This window comes from Eptatretus burgeri, chromosome 1 (genome assembly GCF_056783735.1).
Source record: "Eptatretus burgeri isolate ZD-2024b chromosome 1, Ebu_testis_v1, whole genome shotgun sequence".
NCBI lineage: Eukaryota > Metazoa > Chordata > Myxini > Myxiniformes > Myxinidae > Eptatretus > Eptatretus burgeri.
The window spans coordinates 109,060,445-109,088,076 of NC_140961.1; the positions used below are offsets into that span (position 1 = coordinate 109,060,445).

General features: G+C 44.8%; 1 protein-coding gene across 7 annotated transcripts in view; it reads left to right on the forward strand.

Moving 5' to 3' along the window:
• The window catches only part of ANKS1A (ankyrin repeat and sterile alpha motif domain containing 1A), a 178,563-nt gene that overhangs the window by 66,071 nt on the left and 84,860 nt on the right, over positions 1 to 27,632 (forward strand). For all 7 annotated transcript variants that reach the window (XM_085894384.1, XM_085894410.1, XM_085894428.1 and 4 more), the window contains exon 11: positions 135 to 256. In XM_085894384.1, coding sequence (XP_085750510.1) covers positions 135 to 256 — 122 coding nt within the window. The remainder of the gene's footprint in view (positions 1 to 134; positions 257 to 27,632) is intronic.

Consider the following 27,632-nt stretch of genomic DNA (forward strand, 5'->3'; position numbering starts at 1 on the left):
CCAGGGCAGAGCAGCACAGTGATGAGCGAAACTGAACATTTCAATGTGTTTTTGATATTAGTATGTATGTGTATATAATATATATTTCTTTTGTTTCATGGATGACTGGAATTGGTATGCGTTTTGCCTTGCAGATGAATTTGTTGTGCCAGTGTCATCCTCAGACGAGTGCATCGATGCTTCATCTACACCTGATTACTCTCCACCATCTCCAGCAACAGCATTGCATAATATTGAGAACGTTATCCGACCAAAGGTGTGAAACTTGCATGAGGATTTTTTTTGCAAGCAAACCGGGCGGAGTCTAGAACAATGCACGTTTTAGCATGTCAGCGTTTTCGGCTCTCGACTGGAATGGTGTCCTGACGCACAAGGGCATTTTAAGGTCGACGTAGACGTTTTATTGCAGAATGTGTAAAAATAATAGCTCGGTGCTGATATTTTTCTCGATGATACCTTTTCTTCTTTCAATGGATTGGCAGCGTGGTTTTTTAAAAAAATATATTTATTTTTAAATAGCTTTATGTTGATAATTGAAAACCACATAACTGCATCAGGTATGAGTCTGTCAATGTCAGCCACGCCTGAAGGGAAGGAATAGTTCGGGCATTTAGATTATAACACGAGTCGTGGTTTGAACGGGGTGTCTCCAATCACATTGAGATGCTGGCCTCTTCTTCCATTGAAAAAGTTTAAATGCCCATTTTCCATGAGATGTCCACATGCGGTTAAGCTTGCACCACTCTTTGCGGGGCAGGTTAAACCCTTCATGCTATACGGAGGGGTCAAAAACAAGGTATTCGTTATAGGCCATTGAATTATTCCAAGCAGCCTGCCATTGTTGCATTCTGGTGAGACCAGTCGTGATACTGCTCACTGAGATCGGCTTTTAGGTCTTTAATGTTATCCTTGGAGGATTTTTAAAGTCATAATGGGTATATTTGGGCATTTCCATATGAATGGTCCGTGGAGGTCAAAATTTATATTTCAGAGTTGAAACGTGTTATTACATTAATGGAAAGGCAGAAATATGCAGTTTCAGAACATATGATCAGCTGACAAGCCTCGTTTTTATGTATTGCTTGATGTATTCCTGAAAAATGTAAAATGTGTTGATTTATAATCGCAAACAATAATAACTAATTGCTTATTTTTATTTTTTTTTAATACATGAGGCTAGGCATCTAAAACTGTTCCTTATACTGTTGCCCCATATCTGATGTGAATCGTTGAACTTGATCGACTGAAGTCAGTGCCCCATCTGAATGCAATTAAGATTTTAATTAAAAAATTCTCGCTCCACAGCAAGAATATTAAACATTTCATTCGTTATCGCATTAGCTGGTGGAAGTGGAGAGAAACTATTTTTATTTCATCAATAACTCGTACCATTGACTGATCGTACAGCATGCTCTGTCGTCGAAAAAAAGATTCAACATGATTGAAATATTAAATCGATAAAATGTTGTCACTTCGTACCATTATGGAGTGACAAGCTGCAGACATGGATGAAATTAATTGGTTGATGATCCGATAGGTGATATGATGTCAGCAATCCAAGAATTCACCAGCTAGGTACTACTGTTGTGGGCCGGGGATCAGCTGCGAGCACGACTGCGAGTTGGAGCAGTAGGGTCGACTCTGACGAACACCCGGAATTTATAGGTCGTCACCCCGGATAACTCCGGAGCTGACGGGTCCATTATAGGACCGAAGATTGCCAGTAAGTCGGCCACGTGGGATAGGGTCGATTGCCAATTTCGATTTACCTAAATACCCACGTCGCCCAAACTACCGGGGAAATTCACCCTCGGCGGAGCTCGAGCGGAACGAGCCAGTAGCATGCTCGAACCGTGCATAACCCGAGCAGATGGTTACCGAGATCCGTCGGTCCAAACGTATATCTATGGCAACAATGGCCTTTCTAATTCCCCAACACGCACCGTGTTAAACCAATAAAAGAAACACAAAAGCGAGCTGATACATTTAACAAATAGGGTATTTATTAACAGTAGGTGGGGAAGGAGGGAAGCACGTAAGGGCAGAGTTATCACGACTAATAAGAGATGCAAGGCAAACAATTTACTACTTAAAGACGGGCCCACCGACAGACACACACACAGATACCCAGAAGGACATGGACTTGTCCACCTAGTGTGGTTTGGCTGAGACGAGCGAACCAGGCCAGTGTCGAGATGCGGTCCGAAGAACCAGGCGCCAGCAATGGGACGAGCAGAGCCCAGAACACGCGCTCGAGGAAATGGCCCGACGAACCAGGCGCCAGTGACGGGACGAGCAGAGGCCAGAACACGCGCTCGAGGAAACGGCCCGACAAACCAGGCGCCAGCAACGGGACGAGCAGAGGCCAGAACGCGCACTCGAGGAAACTGCCCGAAGAACCAGGTACCAGCGAGAGCGATCAAAGTCCAGAGCTCCGCTCGGCGCTCGTGCCGACAACCAAAACTCTCTTCTTTTTCCAGCAGATCCACCGCACTTATCCTCAGCTCTCCTTTCTTTTCTCTCTCCCACGCCATCCGTTCAGGCGTGGCCCTCTCTCATTGGCTGCCCGATGGCAATCTCGCTCGCACCCCTCCGATTGGCTGAGAGGGGCGCCATGCCCGTATTTGGAGCGAAATCCAAGATGCCAATGCCCCAAAGAAACCCCGCCTGGCACATTGGACTCTGCCAATGTACGTGCCGACACGCACGTAGGCCATGGCGTCGGTGCAAGGAAGCGAGATGAAGGTGAGGGTGATGCTGCTGTTGTTGTAGTTATAGTTGATTTAAAATAAAAGAAAACCCTGACTATCAAAATAACTCCGCAGCGCATGAACATTTAATTACCCATTAAACAAGGGAAAGAGAGCTATCTATCCACATTTACTTATCGAAATAACTGAGCTATAGGACCTGTATGTTGAGTGCTCGTGGTTTCCAGATTCGTAACACGACTACTTCCTGGTGTCCTCTGTCCATACTTAGCAGCGTGAATTTTGATTGATTGTAAATCATCTGCCCTCCAATGAATGTTAAGTAAAAGTAATATTCCTCTTCGCTCATTTATAGTTTGAATGTGGCTAAATTTATGTCTCTAAAATCGAGCAATGTTTCCCAAGCTGGCCGTTAAATTACTCGGTTGGCGACCTGGGTGATTCGCAACTGCATTGTTGTTACAGTCACAATGCCCTTGGCTGCCGCCGAGTGCCAAAAGCGTTTTCGAGATGAACACAAATACAGGTGCAAATGTCAGGGTGTTGGATGCGGAATGGAAAAAAGCATGCACGAGCAGCGAATGTTGAAAAAATCTGGAAAATGAACAAAATTGTCAATGACGATGTCGGGAGAATTAAAAAAAAAAAAAGAAGAAAGAATCCATGGTTGTACGTGCTTCTGCGTTTCCAGCTTACGAGAATAGCTCCATCCTTGGAAACTCAGTTAAAGGAGCAAGTCGAGCCCTGCCAAAGTCATGGAGGAAACTTTCTGCTGCTGTGAAATGACTGGTTTTCATGGATAAACCTATTTGCTATGAAGTCATAAATTTGAATCCTCCAAATATAATATCTGCTGATCTTGGGGAAGCAGTCATCAAGTTGTACCAGCAGGCAGACGTTTCATGGGTGTCACCATGTAAGAAGGACTTTGCAACTTTCAAAAAAGGAAAGACCAAGGAGCAGGTCCATCAGTGCTTCCTCATGATGACTGTGCGGGAAGTGCGCTCACTGTTCTGTGACACCTACCCTGACAGCAAGATCATTCAAAATTTGTGGCACTCCATCCAACAAATGTCAGCCTTTATTTGACGTTCCCTCACATTGTCTGCCACTGCCGATTCCACAAAAAATATTTTCCTCCTATTGGAAGCATTGAAACCCCATGTAGCCAGACTGGCCACCACCTATCGTAAATTTCTGTAAGTCATCGTGTGTAATCAGGATGATTTTGAATGCAGGTCAGGAAAATGTCTCTACTGTCATGAGTGTCATGGCAAACTTGACATGATCTTGACGATGAAACCACGAGTGTGCATCTGAAGTGGTTCCAGTCACAGACAATGGGCAACAAAAGCGGTCAGAGATGAAACTGTCCAGGAAGCATTATCCGAGGTGTGCAAGCAACTTCCTTTCTTCACCTTGCATTATTAATTAGGAGGAAAGAAAGCAATTTATTTGAGGAGCGACGCAAGGCAGCCGATGGGCATCATGTCATTGTTCAAGTTTATTTCACTGATAACTATGCTCCAATAGAGCAGAATGAAATTCAGAGTGCTCACCGGAGTCACCTTCAAGTAACCCTGTTCTCTTGGGTAGATGGTAATGTCATCAATTATTGTATTGTCAGTAATTACCTTCAACATGGAAAATATGCTGTACACAGCTTCCTCTGAAAAATCACCACAACGCTGACTTCGAGGTACCTGCATATCAGGGTGATCGGGTTTTTCTCAGATGGGGCAGCGAGTCGGTTCGAACAGAAATTAACGTTTGCAAATCTCACATTTCTCGTCGGCGCTTAATCTGGTCGGTGAACCAGTGTCGGATGCTGAATCTTTTGTCCAAGGAGTAAATAAACACTGCAGGGAAATCGAGGTGCTGTCTGTTACATCAGCAGATATTGAGAAGGATAAGGCAGAACTCGATGAATGCTGGCTGTCTGTAATATTGTTACCCAGAACCCACCGAACAAAGTGTGAAACCAGTGAGTCGACATGCAGTTGAGGCTACCGTGTACTCAACAGCTGAGCGCTTCGAAGCGGTCGGTCTCCACCCGGAATACCATACATGAACATCCAATGACAAAACTGAGGAACAAACTTGGCCACAATGTCAACCTATTGTGCATCCTCATGACTTTGTCACCGTTCAGTATTGTTCAAAAAGTCCACCAAAGACAGGTGACTCAAGTGGCAGATGAAAGGTGCCTCGAGGCTTCTTTTTTTTTTTTTTTTTAAAGAAGGAGGGTGGGGAGGGGGGCTCTGGTTTAGCTTTTGTTTTCCTGGAGAAAGAAGAGAGTGCCTGGTTGATTTACCGCAAGCTGAAAATGTCCATCAACCATACGTTGTGCATCGTAACCATAACGTGTTTGAGAAATATCCGTTGACTTCACTGTTTCTCAGTTTCTGGTCTCAAATAATTTTCAACACATTTACCCATACTTCAAGTTGATTATTAGGAAATGTTTATAATTTTCAAAAGATTTATTTTAAGATTTTAAGCTGAGTTATCGCTTGATGTTCGTAATTATTTGTTTGCACTGTTATTTCTTTAGCCTGGTATTGTATGAATAATTTAGGGCCTCTGGTAGTTGGTGAAAGTGACTCGTCACTCCGTGACGGAATTTTTGTCACTCCATAAGAGCAACATTTCAGTTTATTCTGCAATATTGGGAGATGTTTGGGAGTTCCAGAATATCTCCACTGGAAGTGCAATCAACAGTGTATAAGATGACCGTTTTTACAGCCATTTTTCCCTGCTGTGCAGGGGTTTGGCTTTTTCTTGAGGCAATGTTTTATGGCCGGATGCCCTTCCTGACGCCAACCCTGGTCGCCTCTTACGACACACAGGGATATGGTACACCTATTCTAACCGGGGCATACACCGGGACCAGTACACTGGTACTCATTTCACCGACCTCGGAAGGATGACAGGCTGAGTCAACTCCCTGGTGTGAATTCAGCAGCCAACTGGGCTTGAACTCAGGACCCTGGGATCCCAAGCCACCACCCTAACCACTAAGCCAACACCAGGCTTATGCAATCAACAGTGTATCTAAGCATAATTTGGCAGAATTTTATCGCCATGTGGAGAGCTCATTTCTAAATGCTTGTTCATGTTTGGTTCACATCAAGACGTCATCACTCCATGACAGAATTTATGGTTGTTAATTATTATAAATATATGTGGAAAAATTGCATGCCCAGACCAGGAATCGAACCCAGGTCCTCTGGAAAACCGTACCAGTGCTCTGCCATCTGAGCCATTTGGGCGACCCATCAGCTGAGTAAGGCAATTCTTCCACATATACAAGTGCTGCTCTCTTCCCCCCCCCCCTCCCACTGCTTCCGGGGCACTCGCTGCCAACCATAGGAGCAGCGAGGGCCTGCTCAGGAGAGGGTCTTCATGGATGATCAGAAAAATGACAGAAATTGTCACTCCATAATGTGTGGAAAGAGAGGGATACTTGTATACGTGGAAGAATTGCGTTGCTCAGCCGGTGGGTCGCCGAGATAGCTCAGATGGCAGAGCACTGGTACGGTTTTCCAGAGGACCTGGGTTCGATTCCCGGTCTGGGCCAGCAATTTTTCCACATATATTTATAATGTTGTTTCTCTCCTGTTCATTTCTAATTCTGATTATTAATGAGTTGAAATTCCCTTAGTTTTTCAGAACTTCATTAGTATCCTTGTGAAGCAGACCTCGGGTATAACATAGTGTGTATAGAGCAGGATCAGTTGCATGGCGTAGGTGCCACGAGCATGGATGATCAGAAAAATGACTGAAATTGTCACTCCATAACGTGTGGAATTCCCCCTTTGGATTCCCGTAGATTCGCCAAAAGACTGTTAGTCTGGACATCTCGGCAAATCTTTGGTGGTTCAATGTGCGACAAGATCGGGAGCCAGTCGACAAGTGTCGACTTCAATGTTCCCGAGACAAGTCAGAACGCACTGTTCAATTGGGGGTCTCAGGTGTTTTGTGTGAGTGCTGCGGACCCGTAAAGGAGTGCAGTGCTCTGCAGTCGAAAGGATAAGGGCTATTATAGCCGTCCATCGTGTTTGACTCCAACCCCACAAAGTCTCAGCAAGTTTCCGCACCAGGGCTATTCGAGCGCATACCTTATCTCTTGTTCTTTTGAGATGGTGGTAGAAGATAAGGATTCTTTCAAATGGCTCTCCTAAATACATGGCATAGATCTTGTGATAAAGCCACTTTCTACAGAAAGAAACATCTAATTCTGTACGAGCAGATTTATTATCCAAATAGAAATACGTAACCGCTGTTTTAGTAGTATTTCGCTTGAGCCTCCATCTTTATAAGTAGCCGCTGGGTGTGGTCAAGTCACAAGTAAGAGTTTTGCTGACTTTTCCACAGGGATTGATATTGTGTTGCCAAAGTTGAAGGTCAGGAATGTATATATAACAATGTTAGTGCCAAGACAAAGCTTTGAGGGAGACCGGAATTCAGTCTGTACCCTGCTTACCGAATCATCGAGATAGTCTCGCAAACGATCGGTCAGCAATCAATGTTCTGAGGAGCTGGAGTGTGAATTAACAGTGTGTTATGATGGAAAGCTTGAACAACGAAGCTTGTCACCAAACTGTCTTATGCCGACGATAAATCGATGAAGACCACACCTGTCTTTAAACGGCGTTGTAAGCCGGTTTTGATGTAGCTAGCGAGTGCAGTGGCCTGGTGAGAGTAGTTTCGCTCAGGGCGAAAACCAGCTTGTTCTCGTAGTAGGACTTGTATTATTGAAGAAAGTCGGGCCAGAAGCGTCCATTCCACCAATTTGCTGGTGGTCGAGAGGAGGGAGATTGGGCAGGAGCTGGCGTGGTCATCGGGAGGTTTCCAGTCTTTAACTAGAAGGGCACTCAGTGGAGCGCATGCCTTCGCCATGTAACACCTGATCCACGCGAACATATCGGGCCCAATCCATTTTTGAAGTATCATGCTATGCAGTACGATATCGTTTTTTGGCCTTATCTCTCAATGGTGAAGAATCACTTGAGAATTAAATAAATCTCGTATCCAGATCCAGATTCGGATCTTCACCAAAATCGAATCGATTTGTCCTTGTCACACACCCAACCTGTCCACCAAGTTTCATCCGAATCCGTTCACAACTTTTTGAGATATCGTGCTATATAATAGTTTAGCCCCATCTCTCAATGGTGACGAATCACTTAACAAAAATTCTCGTAGTTGTATCCGAATCCAGATCTTCACCAAAATCGATTTTTAAAAAAAAAAATGAAGATCTGTATCTGGATTTCGATCCAACTACGAGAATTTTTAAAGTGTTCATCCTTGTCACACACTGAATCTGTCCACTAAATTTCATCCGGATCCATCCACAAGTTTTTGAGATATCCTGTACACAAACAGACACAGACAGATAGACAGACAGACAGAGGGGTGAAAACAAACCTTCACCTTTGGTGGTGGAGGTAATATAGTGATGACTGTTGCTTGTCACCAGATTGGTTGAATTTTCTCTGTCTTGTGGACACCAGTGAAAAGTGTCGCGTCCTCGTTTCCTGAGATTCTTTACAAATTCAGGTATAATTCTGTTGACGATGGCGGCTTTGTGTCTCTTGGTAACTCCAAGAACCTCCTCAATCTCCTCAGGAAAGTTTGGAGCAGGCGGGAGGGATTCTGCCGTGGCTTGTAATTTGTGCAGAGAGCTTCTTTGATCTCCAATCAGGTTTTTTTTGTCCATCACCAACATGCTATTCTTCAGCAGCTATGAGGCTACCGCATTGGCACTGTCACCAGCTTGACGTCTCGTATACCACAGAACTACCTCAATAAGGCCCAAGCTTTGTTACTTGAGTGTGTGAGGTCAAATCCCTCCATGGTCTCGTACCTCTCCAAGCTGGCTGAATTTACTGAACTCGGGGGCTTGGTGTCAATCTCTGGATTGCCACCGGACTTCTATTCTTTCAAAAGAGATTTTGATTCCTGTGTCCAGCAAGGAGTGAATGCCCTGCGCTAGCCTCGCGGACGGTACTTTGTCACTGAAGGTTTTAAGATTGCCATAAATTTAGCAAAATTGTCAGGTATCAGTTTTACTTGGGGAATCCGATGTTCCGTTTCTGCGGTTAACAAAACAAAACGAAACGAAACAAAAAAAAAGATCTGCAGCGACCAAATACATTTGGTGAATTGTGGAAATTGATTCTGTGTACTCTGAGCAAATTATACAGTGAGTGACACCGATGCTGGTCAAAGCATTCTGAGCAATGTCCAAATGGGGAGAACAGAGATACAGTGCCCTCGATAAGTATTGGAACAGTAAAGTCAAATTTTTTTTGCCTGCTGTATAGTCAAGAAATTTGGATTTGAGATCAAAAGATGAATACGAGGCAAGAGTACAGAAAGTCCACTTGTGTTTATTGATATTGTTGCGGATCCGGGGTTGCGGGATTCTCACCCGGTCCTAGGCGCCACCCTCACCACCACTGTCTCCGGGGTTTATAACGCCGGCCGGCTCAGCACAGGCCTCGGGTCACGCGCCTTCAATCGCGATGCCAACGTAATCCTTGTACCTTACCAGTTGGGGAAATAGAACCCCGGTTACAGACTGGTTGTGTCAGATGCCGAGCGTTTTCCGCCAGTCTGTAACCATTTTGGTTTTATATGCCAATCTAACGGATCGTTCCTCGACGCGACACAAATTAATCCATAGCGGCAACTTCATACGAATTAACCAGATTTATTGGGGAACATCGGGGATCACAACACAAGCAAAATTCACGACAATGGTTTTATTAACAATCCTCAACCCGTTCTTAACTAGGGAACCACGGACTACAGGTTTCGAGAGGGTCGCTACCGAAATATGCCTTATGCAACACGTGCAGACAAAGACAAACAGCATGCATGCAAGACAAGACAGAGTACTTGGTGATGTCTAATGGACGAGAGGAAAGTGTCAAAAAGCACGAATGTCGCTCGTAACAAGCGGATGTCCACGGATTCAAACTCCCAGTTCGAACCATTCCGCGTGGCAAAATGGCGCTTGTCCTTTTGTCGCAGACCTCACGCACGCGGTCTCCGCGTGCTCTGGCCCAATGTCGACGGCACAAGTCCGCCAGATCAACGATGGGCCTCAGCCGATCTCTCTCCAGGGTTCAGCATACAAATCCAGGCCTGGCCCGTTTACCAGACAAGGCCCAAATCGAGGTGCCGGGCTCCGCAGGCGGATCGACAACGTGTCCAGCTGTGAGGTGAATAAGGACCGTCAGAGGCTCCGGCATCTCCTCTCCTGCCTTCCCGCCTTGAAGCCCGACTTCCGCTTCGTCCTCTCACTGTTGAATCACCTTTTCTTTCTCGGCCGATGGCAGACTCGACCCTCAGGTTCAGCATTCTCTCCCCCGGCCGATTCACCACTGCCTTTTCTTTTCTCGCTCGCCTCGAAGCCGGCTGCCGTCCCTCTCACGGCAGAATCCTCGACATGCAGGCAGCCTCTCAAAAGCCCACTGCCGTTTCTCAAAACTCAACTCCTTCGTTCGCTCGTTTTGAATTACGAGCACGCTTCGAGAGCGACTATTTCCACACACTGGACCCTTTTTACGAAGCCTTCGTTTCCTCTCTCGTTTGCTCACTTCGACACACGAGCACTCTTTCTACGAAGCCTCCGTTCGCTCGCTTCGACACACGAGCACTCCTTCCTCGGCGACCATTCTCCATACACTCAACCCTTTTCACGAAGCCTTCGTTTCTCTCGCTTCGAAGCCACTCTGAGCACGCCTCGAAAACCCAACTGTTTTCAACACACAATACTCTTTCTCCCCTTCGTTTCTCTCTCGTTTTTCTCTCGTTCCACGAGCACGCGTCTTGGCGAAGCTGACAAAACTCCTCCCCTTCACGTCACTTCCTCCCTCCAGCCACACCCTCTCTCCAGGCCACACCCCTCAGCCGACTGGGAGGGGCCTATCCCGGGATGGGGTAGGAATAAGAGGGATCTCTCGGTCCTCCACCACCACACAAGCAATAAAACAGCCTTTTACACCTCCTGACACACATATAATGTCCTTTTTTTAACCAAACAACCTAGCTATACATGCATTTAATGGGGGAACTGAGCTAATCCTATATTTAGTAGTCCAACATGGGCCATTTCTGTAACAATATTTGTATGCATATATATTTTTACCATTGTTGAACAACAGCACTTTTTATGTTCAGTCCTCCCATTTTAGGTAAGCATAAGTATTAGAACAGATCAACTTAAAGTAGTATAATAGCTAGTATAAGCCTGGTGTTTGGCTTAATGGTTAGGGTGGTAGGCTTGGGTTCCGAGGGTCCTGAGTTCAAATCCTGCTCGGCTGTTGAATGAATACCAGGTGGGGTTGACTCAGCCTGTCATCCTTCTGAGGTCGGCAAAATGAGTGCCAGCTTACTGGGATGATTGAGCTATTTGGGGTAACCTGTGTTGGCGTGGCGACCCGTCCAGACTGTACTCCTAGCCAAATAAACTGCCTCAGCAGCCCGAAGTGCCTTTATAGTATGAAAGGAATGGTGCTTTAGAAAAATAGAAAAAAGAAAGTTAGTATTAGGTTGCATATGGCCCAGAGAGCGAGGTGGCCGAGGATCGCCTGATGAAGGATATAATTAAATAAGGCTGTTAATTCTCTTCAAAAGGGATGTTTTAATTAACACAAACATCCAATTTTCACTCCTGCACTTCCTTGGAGTTTTCTTAGTTTGCGTGCAAAGTTTCAGGCTGCTCGGCTTTATGGTTTTGGAGTTATGAAGGTGACACACACACTGACACACACATTGACATTTATTAGTACAGATAGAAATACCAAGAAATAAAATCTGATATTCTCTCCTCTTGCCTCATATTCATCTTTTGATCTTAAATCCAAATTTTTTGAGGATGCAGCAATAATACATCAGCTTTCTCCCAATCATCAGCAACGTTACGGAATCCATCATCGCTTCAGACATTAAATCCTTCCTCTTCTCCAATGGTCTGATTTCCGATCATCAATTTGGTTTCAGACCAGGTCACTCTACCTTGGATATGCTTCTTCTGCCCTCCCAACAATGGATGGAGGTCCTCAATGCCGGACATGAAATTAGAGCCATATCCCGAGATATACCGCGTGCTTTTGACACGGTCTGGCACCCCGCCCTGCTCACCAAACCCTCTTCCCATGGTATCCAAGGCCATCTCCACTCATGGCTCGCAGATTTCCTCTCCTGTCGCAGCCAACGTGTGGCCCTAAATGGAGTTCTTTCATCCCCTCTTCCTGTGCAGGCTGGAGTTCCTCAAGGTAGCGTTCTGGGCCCTGTTCTTTTTCTGGTTTTCATCAATGATCTCTCCGACTCTCTGGAAAATCCTCTTTAGCTCTTTGCTGATGACTCCACCCTCGTCATACCATATGTCATCCCTCAGACCAGCAAGCAGGCTCTTCTTCGCTCACTGCAGATCTGGATATAACCACAAACTGGGCCAACACGTGGAACATGTCTTTCAATCATGACAAATCTCACACTCTCACTATGTCTCTCCAAAAGGATCATTGAGAACCCCCCCCCCCCATCCACTTTCTCAACAATCCTCTGGAAGAAGTCCTTTCGTTCAACCTTCTGGGTGTCATGATATGCCATGATCTTTCCTGGGAAAGCCACATTTCAAACCTCGCCTCCAAAGCCAGTCGCCGACTGGGCATCCTCCCTTGTGCAAAGTCCTTCCTTGGCCTACCTGAACTCCTGACCACATACAAAGCTTTCGTCCGCAGCCTGATGCTCTCCCCTCTGGACTGGTGCTCCTGCCTCTCACCTTTCTTGGCTTCATGCTGTGGAAACCAAGGCATTTAGGATCATTGGTATCTCCTGCGATGAGGCTGGGTCGTTGGGCCTCTCACTCTCTCACCACAGGCAGGTCGGTGGTCTTTCTGTCTTCTACTGTCTTCTCTTCGGTGTTGACCTACACCCCCCACCCTCTCTGTCTGCGATTTGTCCCCACTATATTTCTGAAGGGTGCTCAAGGTCCACCTGCAACCCCCTTCTGGTAAAACTACCAAAATCACGAATCGCTGCTCACCTTCACTCTTTCATTCCTCTTTTTTTTTCCTGCCTTTGGAATAAACTCCCACACTCTGTTAAATCCCATTCTTCCTTCCAGGCCTTCAAAACAGCTGTTCACCACCACCCCTTATCGTCCCCCATCGAAAACCTCGATCTTTTCTACCCCCGTTAATCCACCACAAACCCACCTCCTTCAAATTCCCTGCTTTCCTTCCTGACAGTCCCTGTAATGTCCATCTTGTATACCCCGTGTTCTCCGCCCCATCTCTCTCCCTTCCACAAATCTCCTAATATGTCTGTTCCCCAATGTTTTGTCCTTCTCTCTCCCATCCCTCTTGTCTCTTGCCCCCCCTCCCCCTTTTTGCTGTGTTAGCCCTCATGAGCCTCGACAATGTATACAAAAAAACAAAAAACAAATTTGACCTCACTGTTTCCATACTGCACAATTGTACATCAGAGGGCACTGTACATCATTAAATTTCTTGTGAAGGAGGGCAACAAAGCAGCTCAAAGTTACAGGAGACTGTCTACACAATTTGTTTTGTCGACACAACATGTATTTCACGGAGTTGTGCGTTTAAATGGTGCCGTGAGTTGGTGACTGATTTTGAGCTTTTTCACATGGTACTAATTGCTGGTCACTCAAGCAACCATCAAGCGACTTTGAACAGTTAATTTTGGAGAATTTTTTTTGGATCACGTTACGTGAAGTTTCCGAATGGGTTATTCGTGTTGGAAGTGTTAACAATTTGTTCTCACTTGAAATTCAATAAGGCCTTTCAAGTTTTCTACAAAGGGATCTCCTCCAAATCTCACAGGACCTTTGTGGACTTGTTGAGATGGGTGCGTGATTTTATAAAGTATATCTATTTTCTATAAAGTATATTTATCACATATTTTCACACTGCAAGAAAATCTGCGTAGCATTAACTTTATGACCAATGAAGACGTCCCAGCACGTACCCTGAACTTGCTGCGTGCCCTTCCCAAAGATTTATCCGCAGAGTGGCGGCACATTTGTGTGGGACAAGTGTGTACGTGTCGCAAGGGAACCCCTTGAGAAATAGGTCAGGTTTCATCGACCGCCATTTCGTTTTTCATTTTCCCCAGATAACGATTTGGCATCGAGCTTGAACTACCCTCGTAGATATTCGATGGCGTGTTTGGAAAAGTAGCGGGGAAGAAGCTGGTGCCACTCGGCGAAAGTAACTGTGGCACCAATTGCTCAAATTTTATTGGTCAACCTGAGATGTTAAATTTGTGTTTTCTTATTTGGAGAAACATAAGTGTTCAATTGTTTAAAGCTGTAAATAGGTGACTTGTGTATTCTGCAATACGACCATTACAGAGCACACAAGAGTCATCTCAATAATAACCCAACTCGAGGTAATGTTCCTTTTTTTCATAAAAAAAATATGTTTTCACTGTTTTACCAAGTGCGAACCACCATTCCAAACTTCAGTCATGTACACCTGTTTCTAACTTGGTTTCATCGGCAAAACATAGAAGTTTTGAAATGCAAGCGAACCCAGGAAACGTTGTGTGCTTTACATGACACCCACGTAACATGAAGGGTTGCAAAAAGCAAAGTGAAGCAAAATGCCTCATTTGCATAATCCTTCATCAAACCCCGTGGAATCCCTCCCCGAAGCTGTCTAATCCCACTCTTCCTTCCAAGACCATTATAATCTCCTGTCCCCTTCCATTTCTACCTCTTATCTTTTCGAACCCACCCTCGAGCCCCTCCTTTTGCCTGCATGCTTCCTCTTTTTCTATTTCCCATTTGTTTATTTTACAATACTTACTCTGTCGTCCATTCCACACCTCTACCCCTCCCCTAGGCACGGGAAGGAGGGCAGGAGTTGAACGCAAAACTTGTAATAATATAACTGTCCTCCGTCTTGCTTTTCTCTGAGGATACCTTGTATAGAAAATGCGTCGTCAATGATGTCATCATTGGCATCAAATTGAATTGACAAATGAACGGAAATTTGAGTGTTCAGATTGTAGTGACATTTGATCAGACTCCATTGATACGTCGGGCCATTTCCATGATGTGGGAAGGCATTACATCGGCTGCTTCGTCGCCCAGAGTTGAGATATGGGAATAGCCATTGTATTTGCTTGAAGAAAGCAAACTTCTAAGGGATCATCATCATCATCATCATCATCATCATCATCATCATCATCATCATCATCATCTCTATTCATCCATAATTGTGTGTGTGTGTGTGTGTGTGTGTGTGTGTGTGTGTGTGTAGCCGGAACTCCAGGCATTGCATTTTGCATGAATTAAAATGAATATGTGGCCCTTCTTTTTTGGAATGTTGAGCTATAATCCCATTGTAAAGATACCGTACACGTGCATACAAAATACGGTAATTTAATTTGAAATTAATTAAATAATGCAACCATCTCAGAACATGGTTAATTTGAGCTGAAAGAGAATATTTATATTATTTACGGTGACTTCCTATTCTTCCCGCCTGTCCTCGACGGGCACTTCAGATAGTCCACGCAATGCTCCCACAAAAATGTTACTTTATTTTATTCTGACCCCGTTTCGCCTTTTCATCTGTCCTCCTTTCCTCTTGATGTTTGCTTTTTCTTCCTTGCTCATTCTATACTTTGCTTTACTACTCACTCCCTCATTTATCTCGGCTCTTCTCTTTTTTTTTTCCCCATGTCTCAGCAATGTAAAGGAAATGTTGCCAGAGCTACACCCGATTGCAACACCACCCGTTTGGGGGGAGATGTGGTCACACGAACGAGCAGTCTCCCTTCCTGAAGTTGTCAACCTTCTGACTGCGTCTCTTCCCTATCTTTTCTCCGAAAAATAACGCGCAATCACTGGCTGACAGCTTCTACCAGAAATCCTCCCTTTTGTCGGTGATGAACTTTACTCTGAAAGGGGCAGTGGAGCTTTCACCACTGACAGGCTCGGGACTCTACGTCACTGCTTTCAATGTACAACCTTCATGGACACCACATGGTGGAGGCCTTTATTATTATTATTATTATTATTATTATTATTATTATTATAATTATTATTATTATCATGGCACTAAGCCTTCCAGGCTGGCTCCCGAGAGATTTTCTTCTGTTTATTAATCTGTTGCACATGAGTAAATTAGATGCAGGTGGAGGCCATTCAGCCCATCATGCCTGCACCACATGAACACCACACCAATTTATCAACGTGAGATCAAAACTAGTCTAATAATATTTTTGATAAAGCATTGCAGTGAAGTCTGATCCAAATAATTTTAAAGCAATATATGTATTTGTATATTGTAATCAGTAAAAAATAGTGTGGTGGATAAAAACATTAGAAAGGAAAAACTTGCACCAAAAACTTTAACTTTTTCACGCTCACGCTCACACCGATGCTCACGCTGATACTCACACTCACGCCGATGCTCACGCCGATACTCACGCCGATACTCACGCTCACGCCGATGCTCACGCCGATGCTCACGCCGATGCTCACGCCGATACTCACGCCGATACTCACGCTCACGCCGATGCTCACGCTGATACTCACGCTCACGCCGATGCTCACGCTGATACTCACGCTGATACTCATGCTCACGCCGATGCTCACGCTGATACTCACGCTCACGCCGATGCTCACGCTGATACTCACGCTGATACTCACGCTCACGCCGATGCTCACGCTGATACTCGCGCTCACGCCGATGCTCACGCTGATACTCACGCTCACGCCGATGCTCACGCTGACGCCGGGGGTATCGCTATAGCTCTCTGTTCTTCGAACAGGCGAGCTCACAAGAAAAATGAATTTTTTTTTTTTTTGTGTTTAAAATTTTTTTTGTGTAGTTTCTCTTTTTATTTTTCTTTCCAGGGGAGAGGGCATGGATGAAGGCGGTCTTGGGGAAAAACACAACATCAACCACACGAGACCCCCACCAATAACACTCCGTACACATGCACACAATCACCCATCAATGCTCAAACTACCTCACATTCCTCCCAACATCCCTATACCCCTCCATCTCCATAACTTCCAGGTACCTATCTAATTCTAATTTCAGCTTATCTACTGTTTCTGCTGCCACTACCGTTCAAGGGAGGCCATTCCATACATTAACTACTCTCTGAGTGAAAGTCCCCTGCCTTGCTACCATCTTAACTCACCTCTTCTTTACTTTCAAGATATGGCCCCTGGTCCAATCACTGTCTACTCTGCTGAATAATTCACCTGCACTTATTTTATCTCTACCTTTCATTGTTTTAAACATCTTCATCATATCTCCTCGTAACCGCCTCCTTTCTAGTGTATAAAGCCCTGTCTCTTTCAGCCGCTCCTCATAGCTGAGTCGAGCTCGGCCCGGAATCGATCTAGTAGCCCTGCGCTGAACCCTCTCTATGGCATCTCTGTCCTTCCAGAACTGTGGTGACCAAAACTGCACACAATATTCTCGATGTGGCCCTCACTAAATTCCTGTACAATGTTCACACCACCTCTTTTGATTTATAAATGATCCCCCTCCTTTTACAGCCTAAAACCCCATTTGCTTTACCTGTAGCTGCCTGGCACTGTGCTGCCTGCTTACCTCCCGTATCTATTACCACCCCCAGATCCTTCTCCAGTGTGATACGCTCCAAAATTACCCCTTGCATCCTGTAATCTCTATTTTCATTGTTCTTTCCCATTCCCAACACTTTACACTTGCTCAGGTTAAATTCCATCTGCCAATCTTTTACCCAATCCATACAAGTATCAATACTTTCCTGAATCTGATCATCACCCCCTCCACTATCCACCTCACCTCCAAGCTTTGTATCATCCTCAAATATGGAAAGCCGACTCTTCACCCCACTATCCAAATCATTGATGTAATTAATAATAAATAATAATAAAAATAGTCCGAGTACTGATCCCTGAGGTACCTCACGACTTGCATCCTCCCACTCACAGCCACTCTTTGCTTCCGACCACGAAGACAGTTTGTAATCCAATTAGCCACCTGACCAACCACTCCACAAGCCCTCACTTTGGCTAACAACCTCCGATGTGGTACCTTATCAAATTCCTTCTTAAAGTCAAGATATACTATGTCCACTACCTTTCCCTCATCCACCCAATCAGACACTGCTTCATAGAACTCTAAATGATTTGTTAAACAGGAACTACCTTTGGTAAACCCATGCTAACTACCTTTAATTAGTTTGTATTTGTTTCAATGGATTCCTCATCTGGTCCTTAATTAATGTTTCCAACACCTTCCCCACAACTGAAGTCAAACAGGTCTATAGTTTCCCAATTCTTCTCTGGATCCTTTCTTAAATAATGGAATTACATTTGCTGGTCTCCAATCCTCCAGTACCTGTCCTGACTCCAGTGAACTATTGAAAATATCCGTTAACATCTCACTTTCCTGCTGAGCCACCTCCATCAATACTCTCATGTCCATATTATCTCGACCCGGAGCCTTATCTACTCTTAGATTACCGAGCTGTTCCTTTACTTCCTCCACTCCAACCTGGATCTTCTGTAAAAGCCCTTCCTCACCTCCTCGATAGATACTTTCAGCTAGTGGCAATTTTCCTGACTGTTCTTGTGTCAAAGGTGAAGTGAAATACCTGTTTAATAAGCCTGCCATCTCACCTTCATCACTAACCGCTCTCCCAATGCTATTCCTCAATGGACCCACACTGTTCCCTAACCTGTTATTTTCTCCTGATATACTTAAGGAAAGTCTTGCTATTATGTTTAATATTCTTAGCCATGTCCTTCTCGTACTCCTTTGGCTTGCCGAGTTATTTTCTTAACTTGCCTCTGTTTACTCCGATAGCGATAAATATCTAACTCCAGTTCTGTTATTTTAAACTGAATAAATGACTTCTGTTTCTCCTTAATAGCGTTCCTGATGTCACTGCTCAACCACCCTGGTCTCTTTCTACTTCTAGTTTTACACCTCATTGGAATACACTTACTCTGCACTCTACACATTTGGTCCTTAAAGGATTCCCATTTCTCTGATACTGATTGTCCTGTTGTTAGTCTCCCAATCTACCTCACCCAATTCTCTCCTCATACCCTCAGTTTGCCTTCCTGAAATCTAATAGCCTTACCCTACTATCCTGAACTCTAACCCTCAACAGAATCTTTGCACACACAATGTTATGGTCACTTGCTCCGAAATGCTCCCCAACCTCCACCTCCTCCACCATATTGGGATTATGACTTAAAAGGAGGTCTCACACTCCACTCCCCCTCGTGGGCTTATCTACAAAACTGGGTTAAAAGCAATCCTGGACTAAAACTAGGAAATCCTCATCTGCTCTGCCATTCCCCTGTTCCTGGACCCAATCTATCCCTGACAAGTTAAAATCCCCCATAATCAATACTCTTCCCTGACCACGTGCCCTTTTTGAAATCTTCATGTACTCCTCCTTCCTCCTCTTCTTTCACATCCAGAGTCCCATAAAAGCATCCTACCAGTATCTTACTGTTTTTACAATCTCTAATCTCTATCCACATGGAATCCTCAACATTTATTCCTTCCTTAATGTCACCCCTTTCTCTTGATGCAATGCTGTCCTTTACCGAGATTGCTACTCCTCCTCCTATTCTCTCCTTCCTATCACACCGATACACCTTGTAGCCTTCTAATCCTTTCCTCCAGTTACTCTCCTCCTTAAACCATTTCTCACTCACTGCAACTACATCGTACTCCTCGCTATCTACTTTGGCTTCAAGCTCTTCCATCTTATTATTTAAACTTCTGGCATTGGTATAGGATATATTTAACTTTTCCCTTCCTGAAATTCTATTTTCTTGTCTGGCCTTACTCATCACAATTACTTCAACCGTTCCTTCCTTAATAGCTTTCCCACCCTTCGCTGACCTAAAAAACCCTGAATTCCTTCCTCAATTCCCACTGCAAACATTGTTGCCCCCTTTCTATTTAACATACGGCCATCATTCTGAAAACACTCCCTTTGTCCCTGAAATGATTGCCATTACTTCCTAAATGTAAAACCTTCCTCCTTACACCATTCTTCCAGCCATTGGTTGACATCCATTGATCTGCTCATAATTTCTATATCACAGCCTCATCTTAGGAGAATCCCAGAAAACATGACCTCACAACCCTTTGCTTTCAGCTGCTTACTCAATATCCTGTATTTATTTTTCAAAACCTCAGAATAGTCTTTCCCTAAATCATTCGCTCCTCGGTGTACCACAACCAACTTCTTCCTGCCATGACCCGATACAATGTCGTTTACCCTTCCTTCAATGTCCCGAACTCCTACTCCTTCAAAACTGCACAGAATTCTGTGTCTACGATCCTTCCTGCAGAATGAAGAATCTACATATTTTGTGGTCTCATCGCCCACAAAAACTGTCTCCCATACCTAACGTCTACCAATCTCTATTGCTGTTTCCTCACCACTGCCTGTACTCTTTACACCCTCTATATTATTGTTCGAGCAAATACCACCCTTCACTTCGCTGACGGGAATACTGAAGGGGGAACAGAGAAAAAGAGGGAGAGAGGGGTGGGAGAGAAGAGCGGGGAGAGAGGACAGAGTTGGGAGGGGAGCGAGGAGGGGTGGGGGAGATCGAGGAAGGGGTGTGTGAAGGGAAGACAATGTGAGGTGAGAGGAAGGGAAGGCAGACGTGCAGTGGAGCGTTAATTACCACCCGGACGCATCCGGAGACAAACCCTGCCCGTACGTGTCTGGAGCCAAGCTGGCTGAAGAAAGACACTGCTCCAACACATCCGCAGACAAACCCTGCCTGGAGACAAACACCGTTCAGACATAACCACTGTCCGGATATGTCCAGATATATGTGTATATATATATATATATATATATATATATATATATATATATATATATATATATATATATATATATATATATATATATATATATATATATATATATATACATATATACATATATATATATATCTATTTTAATACCAAGCTTACACACTAAAAACTCGACTCGCCGTCACACGATCCCTATGAAATTGCTGTGGCACTTAGCAGACATGCCGACAATGTTTGGGAAGTCTTGGCGTTCCATAGTACCACTTGCATTTTGCACAATGCGAATTTTTGTCATTCCCCATGTACGGTCTGTCGTCTGCTACCAGCTATGTTGTACTGCTATCCTGTGCATGTGCACGGGTATCGCTAGTATATATATATATATATATATATATATATATATATATATATATATATATATATATATATATATATATATATATATATATATATATATATATATATATATATATATATATATATATATATATATATATATATATATCACAGAGACAGAGGCAGAGACATAGTGTGAGTGTGCTGCACTGTATTGGGAAGGGGTAGAGCAAGTATGGGAGAGACAGATATGCTTTACGAAAAAACACACACACACACACACACACACACACACACACACACACACACACACACACACACACACACACACACACACACACACACACACACACTTGGCCGATATCGGCAAAAACCATGAGTAGCTTTCACCGAAAAACAATTGCTTTTATATCAATGTTTCAGGGATATGTTCACAAACATTAATCTTTAAACATAGCTGCATGTGACGAGTGGAAAAAAAAAAAAATTGGCTCAGTAATTTAGAAAACATGTTAATACGGCAAACGACTTGGAAATCAGGTGTTATTTCACAACAACTCGCTCAGGGTATTATTGCACGAACCACTCGCTCAGGGTATTATTGCACGAACCACTCTCAGTGTGTTATTGCACGAACCACTCGCTCAGGGTGTTATTGCACGAACCACTCGCTCAGGGTGTTATTGCACGAACCACTCACTCAGGGTATTATTGCACGAACCACTCGCTCAGGGTGTCATTGCACGAACCACTCACTCAGGGTATTATTGCACGAACCACTCGCTCAGGGTGACGGGGCGGGGCACGGACCACCCCGCTCAGGGTGACGGGGCGGGGCACGGACCACCCCGCTCAGGGTGACGGGGCGGGGCACGGACCACCCCGCTCAGGGTGACGGGGCGGGGCACGGACCACCCCACTCAGGGTGACGGGGCGGGGCACGGACCACCCCGCTCAGGGTGACTGGGCGGGGCACGGACCACCCCGCTCAGGGTGACTGGGCGGGGCACGGACCACCCCACTCAGGGTGACGGGGCGGGGCACGGACCACCCCGCTCATGGTGACCTGGTGGGGCACGGACCACCCCGCTCAGGGTAACGGGGCAGGTCACGGACCACCCCGCTCAGGGTGATGGGGCATTTTTTTATGATGTAAAATGATGATGCGGGGTATGATGTAAAATTTCGTTTTACATCATACCCCTTTGAGGTCAAAGTTAAATGTTGCTCTGGAAAAAACAATGCGTTTTTTTTGTCATCACTCAATTTTGCCAATTGATGGGGAATGTCAGACTGCTTGGCCTTCCAAGATGTTCTTGCATCATAAATAGTGGACCTGTACTGATGATGTGCACCTGATATTTGATGAGTGACCTACTTTTTCAGAATGTGACGTAAATATCAAAAACACCTTTTTGATCATAACTTGAATAATTTTCCTCCATTTTCATGATGTTGAGTTTTTTTGGAGAGATTGTAGCTGGGGACACATTTTCTTAATTTACACTCTATCCCTAAATGTTTAAGGTCAAGGTCATATGGTGGTCCGAAAAAATATGGCCATCATTGGATCATGTACCAAGGGTAAGTCTCGGGCAATCACCAAGAGTAAGCCTCAGCCGGCGGAGGCTTACCCTTGGTGAATGCTTTTGATCGCACATCTAGTTTCTTTTGATGTGCGGAGCGGTGGAAAATCACTTGTGCACTTCTGTGGAAGCTACTGTCTCTTCAGCTTGCATGTGTAATAGAGATGTACATGGGAATGTTGTATCTTATGAGCCTGTCAATAAGCACCTTTCTTGTTGTGGGCATACCACGTTGACTCATGGTATATAGGCCATGTACCACGATGACCTGATCGATAGGTTTTGGTGAAGCACCAATGTAAAAGTTATCGATGTAACCTTCGCGTCTGAGATCATTCAATCTCACATTGAGAAGCAAGTGCATGACACCTTTTTATATTAGGCTAAGGCTCATGGAGGAGTTTGCACACAAATCAAATTCTGCACAAAGACATGAGAAGGCATCACTAGTTTTTTTTTTTCGGGATTAAAAGGACATGATGGTGTGGAGGTGGAAAGTCACTTGGCTTCGAGCTACTACGTAGATTGGGTTTGTTGCATCACAAAGTTTGCCATCCCTTGGATTGGCGTTGAGCTGTGCGTTTCATCTTTTTTGCATTGGTTGGCAAATGTTAAAGATACCACAGTGTCTTTCATGAAGAATAGACGAGTTATTGTTGACACTCTGGAGAAATGCCAAATTCCTTCCTAAGTCATTTCCAGTTGAATGTCAGGTTTCCTGAGCTTGCTGTTTCCTGCGTGATTTATTTTTCGTTTTTTAAATACAAAGTCGAAGCTCCTGGAAGAGCTAGAACACATAATGTATCAGGATGCATCAGAACAAAAGCAACAACAGAACGAGGGGGTGAGGGTGTGGGGGACACCAATAGCAGGGCCGAGGGACAAAATAGACAGAGACAGCCAAACAAGGGATGCCGGCAAGAACGAGTAATCCATCGGGGGAAGATCTAGGAGGTGGACAAGATATGACAGTTTACAAATGTATATACATTTAACATTTCATATCGATTTGAATTGACAATATAAATTGACACTCCCATGTGAGTTAACTCGTGATCATTAGTTCCTATTGAATCTGAGGAATAATATCACATTAATACAATTTACAAGTTAAAATCAATACATAAATCTATATATTACTAAAACTCTCACCTCGTATGTATATATGTTCCCGAAATACAGCCAAAACCGAACACGATGGCACAAATTTTAGTGCCACCTTACTCGCCATTCTCCTGCGGTGTACAGGATCAAGTTTCGTTCAAATCGTGCAACGAAAAAATTATTAAAAATTCAATTCCCGATTCAGTCAAGTACTCTTTGGGAGTATTTGATCAATGCAAACAACCTCAGCAGTATAGTTCGCTGGAGCTATCTTTGTTTTTTCTTGAAATTATTTTTTTCGTCAACCGCTATCACAACGGGAACCCAACGGGTTCACGGGTCATCAAGTAGTATACAAAAGTCATGTACGTGAAAGGTATCAAAATAATTCCACTGGGCCACCCAACATTTAACCTATTTAACATAATTGATCCTAGTACTCCCTTCTTCATTGAGACACTTTACCAGAAATGGAATCGTGCTATTTTGATTTGTATCTTGCTGTTCGGCACCGATGGATTTTTGTACTTGCGAGTACCACGAAGCTTCATTGTATGAGTGGCATCATTTTTCAGGAACCAGTCACTATCCCTCTGAGATTGCACACAAGAGGATGCAAACTTGGAACATAGGTTTATTCTTCTTTCCTCAAGTGGTTCAATCTCAGTCACTATGAGGGCATCCGAATAGGAGTCGTACTGGATTCTGAGAACAATCCTCGTTGCTCTTTTTTTGGATTTTCTCTTGGTCTTTAGTTTGCCCTTTTGTTAGTCCAGGATGACATACCGGTGCAGCATATTTGAGTACTGGCCGGACGTGTTGTTGTAGTGCCGGGCGTCGGTGGCGAGCACGACCGCGAGGTAGAGCAGTAGAGTCAGCTCCACCGAACACGCGGAATTTATAGGTCGTCACCCCGGATAACTCCGGAGCCGACGGGTCCCTTATCGGACCGAAGATCGCCAATAGGTCGACCGCGTGGGATAGGGTCGATTGCCAATTTCAATTTACCTAAATACCCACGTCGTCCAAACTACCGGGGAAATTCAGCCTCGGCGGAGCTCGAGTGGAACGAGCCGTTAGCGTGCTCGAACCGTGCCTAACCCGAGGGGATGGTTACCGAGGTCCGTTGGTCCAAATGTACAACTACGGCAGCAACGGCCTTACTAATTCACAATACGCACCGTGCTAAACCAATAAAGAAAACACAGGAACGAGCTGAAACATTTAACAGAGGATTTATTTGCAATTGGGGGGGGGGGGGGGGGAAGGAACACACAAGGAGCAGAGTTATCCGACTGCAAGAAGAAATGCAAATAATGTACAAGCGAAGAGCACTTAACAATTCCTACTTACAGACGGGCCCACACACAGACACACATCCAAAAAGAAAATGGACCCGATGGGTCTTCAGTCGGTAGAGCCTGCGCGGGGTACCTGCCCCGCGTCGTGCGGTCACACTGACTCGAATCACCATGGTGGGACTCGAACCCACGACCAGAAGTCCACGACCACGACCGTCTGCAGGGCCCTCGTCGACAACCACTCACTGGCTTTGGATGCCAGGTTGGAAAATGCCTGGACTGAGAATGTCCTCTCCCACCAGGAACGTCTCACCCACGATCCTCGTTGCTTGGCAAGATGCCACGATCTCGCGAACTGGCCACGAGCACACGAGCACACTCCTGCCATGAGCACACTCCTGCCACGAGCACACCGTCTCTCCACTCGCTGGTCCAGACCACCACTCTTTCTTCTCAGGCGGGAGGGGCCTCTTTTCCTCGCCACTCGCCTCGTCATTGGACGATTCCGTCGCGCGATTCGCTCATCCCCCCCGTGAATGGCCGAAAGGGGCGCCAAGTCTGCTGATTGGATCGGGGGAGGGGGGGTGACGGCCGTCGCGACGGACCGCTCCTCAAACAAGGAGAGTAATATGCTCCTGCGTGGGCTTCACTCATTGGCTGACCGTCGGCAACCTCGCTCCCATCCCCCGGATTGGGCGAGAGAGACGTCAGGTCCTCGTGAACTACGCCCACGTACGTGCTGACACGTGTGCAATGGTGCCGGTGGAGGATGGTGGAAGGAAGCAAAGGCAGATGTCGTCGTTGAAAGTTGTTGTTGTCGTTGTAGTAAGTGTAAAAAATCCTTTCTATAAAATAACTTCGCAGCACATGAACATTTAATTCCCATTAGACATAGGGGATGGATTCTAACGAGAAACACATACTTATCGAAATAACTAAGCTGCGGGGACGGCTGTCTGTCTGTGTGCACAAGGCTTCCAAATTCGTAACAGTACGACCTATAGATGTCGACAAGATTGTGTTGTGAGATCTTGAACTTTTTAAGTTTACTCAATGGGAGGTGTGGGGATTGGGGAGGTGGTTTCATGGGAGTGTAAAAGATCGTGGTTTTGGATAGGGGATGATCTGAGATGGTGGTGAACAGGTGTCTTGATCGACTTGGAGGGAAGAATAAGATTTAAGAGAATGTGGAAGTTGGTTCCCTCGGTGGGGAAAAAATGGAACAAGTGAGTGAAGTTGAGCAGTGATTCTATATTTTGGGAGTGTCACAAAAAAGGGGTCGATGGTGGACCACATGCACCCTGCAGAAGCTGGGAGGGGGGGGGACAAAGCACAGAAAGAGCGGAGGGTGCATACGAGAAAGGAGGCAGTAGTAAACAGAGAAAACAACAACCTGTCAAAGTGATAGGCACATTGACTCAGCTTCATGCGGGAGATTCCAATGATCTTGAAGGCCTCGGTTGTCATGGCGTCGAGCTGAGCAAGGTGTGAGGCAGTTGCACCATCCCAGAGGGGAGAGCAGGCAGTGGTGCCAGCCCATCAAGCTGTGGATGAAGGCCTTGTAGGTATAGTGTGCCAACCTCACCCTTGGCTGACCCCCACAAGAAAGAAGTAATTGGGACTATAAAGGAAGTGTTGCAGTCATCCAGAATGGACAAGTACAGAGATGGGATTTGAACTTGGGTTCCAAGTATTATGAGTCATTTGTTTAAATTGGAATAATTAATCAGGCCAACCTACTTTCAGATGTCTCCAGAGTCTGCACCCCATTTGAATTGCCTCCTCTCTTTGTTGCCTTCATTTATGGAAGCCAACAAGAGCTTATAATCACACAGTTGTTGAGTTGTGCATTTAGAATATATATATTTTTATATTTATATTTATATATATTTTATTTTTTTAAGGTGTCATCGTCCTTGATCTTAAGCCATCATAATTGTTAAGAATGATATTTGTGCGCCATTACTCGGAATTTCAATACAAGGAAAAAAAAAAGAAAGAAAGAGAGGATGAGAAATGGTAACATCGGCAGATACCAAAAATTTCCAACAAACTTGATGATGTCCTGAATATGTATTGTAATGATGAACTGGTTTGTTCTTTTTTATGGGGGGGGGGGGGGGGTAATCTTTCTTCAGCATCCCCTACATTTTAAATCTTGAAAATTATATAAATACAGTCTTTAACTAACAGGACAGTCCTTGTATTTTGAAATTGCACTTTGCTTATCATTTTCGAAGTTTAGGGTTAGGTCACTTTTTATAAATCACAAGCATCCCAAAAAACAGCTTAGCACTCAGAAGTGGAACGCTTTAGTCGTCATTGACAAGTGCCAAAAATATTTACCTGTAGCAAAATGACCTTCAGCGAGTGAATTGTAATTTTGATTTTATACCGGTGCCAAATTCGGATTGTGGCCAGGCACATGAAGAAAAGTAAAACCTTGGTTTGAGCGTTGTGCTGATGAGCACGTTGCGTCCACAATTAGAGAGGGTGTGGATAATTCAGAAAAGGAAAAGGGTCGAACGAGGATAAATGTGAGAGTTTGGTGACTTGAGGAAGAGGGGTGGCGGAGAGAAACGAGGTTGGAAGGATTGGGAATAAAATGAGAATGATGAAGCATGGATGGAAATCCTGGTGTTGGGTTAACGGTTAGGGTGGTGGGCTTGGGATCCAAGGGTCCTGAGTTCAAATCCCGCTCAGCTGTTGAATTAATACCAGGTGGGGTTGACT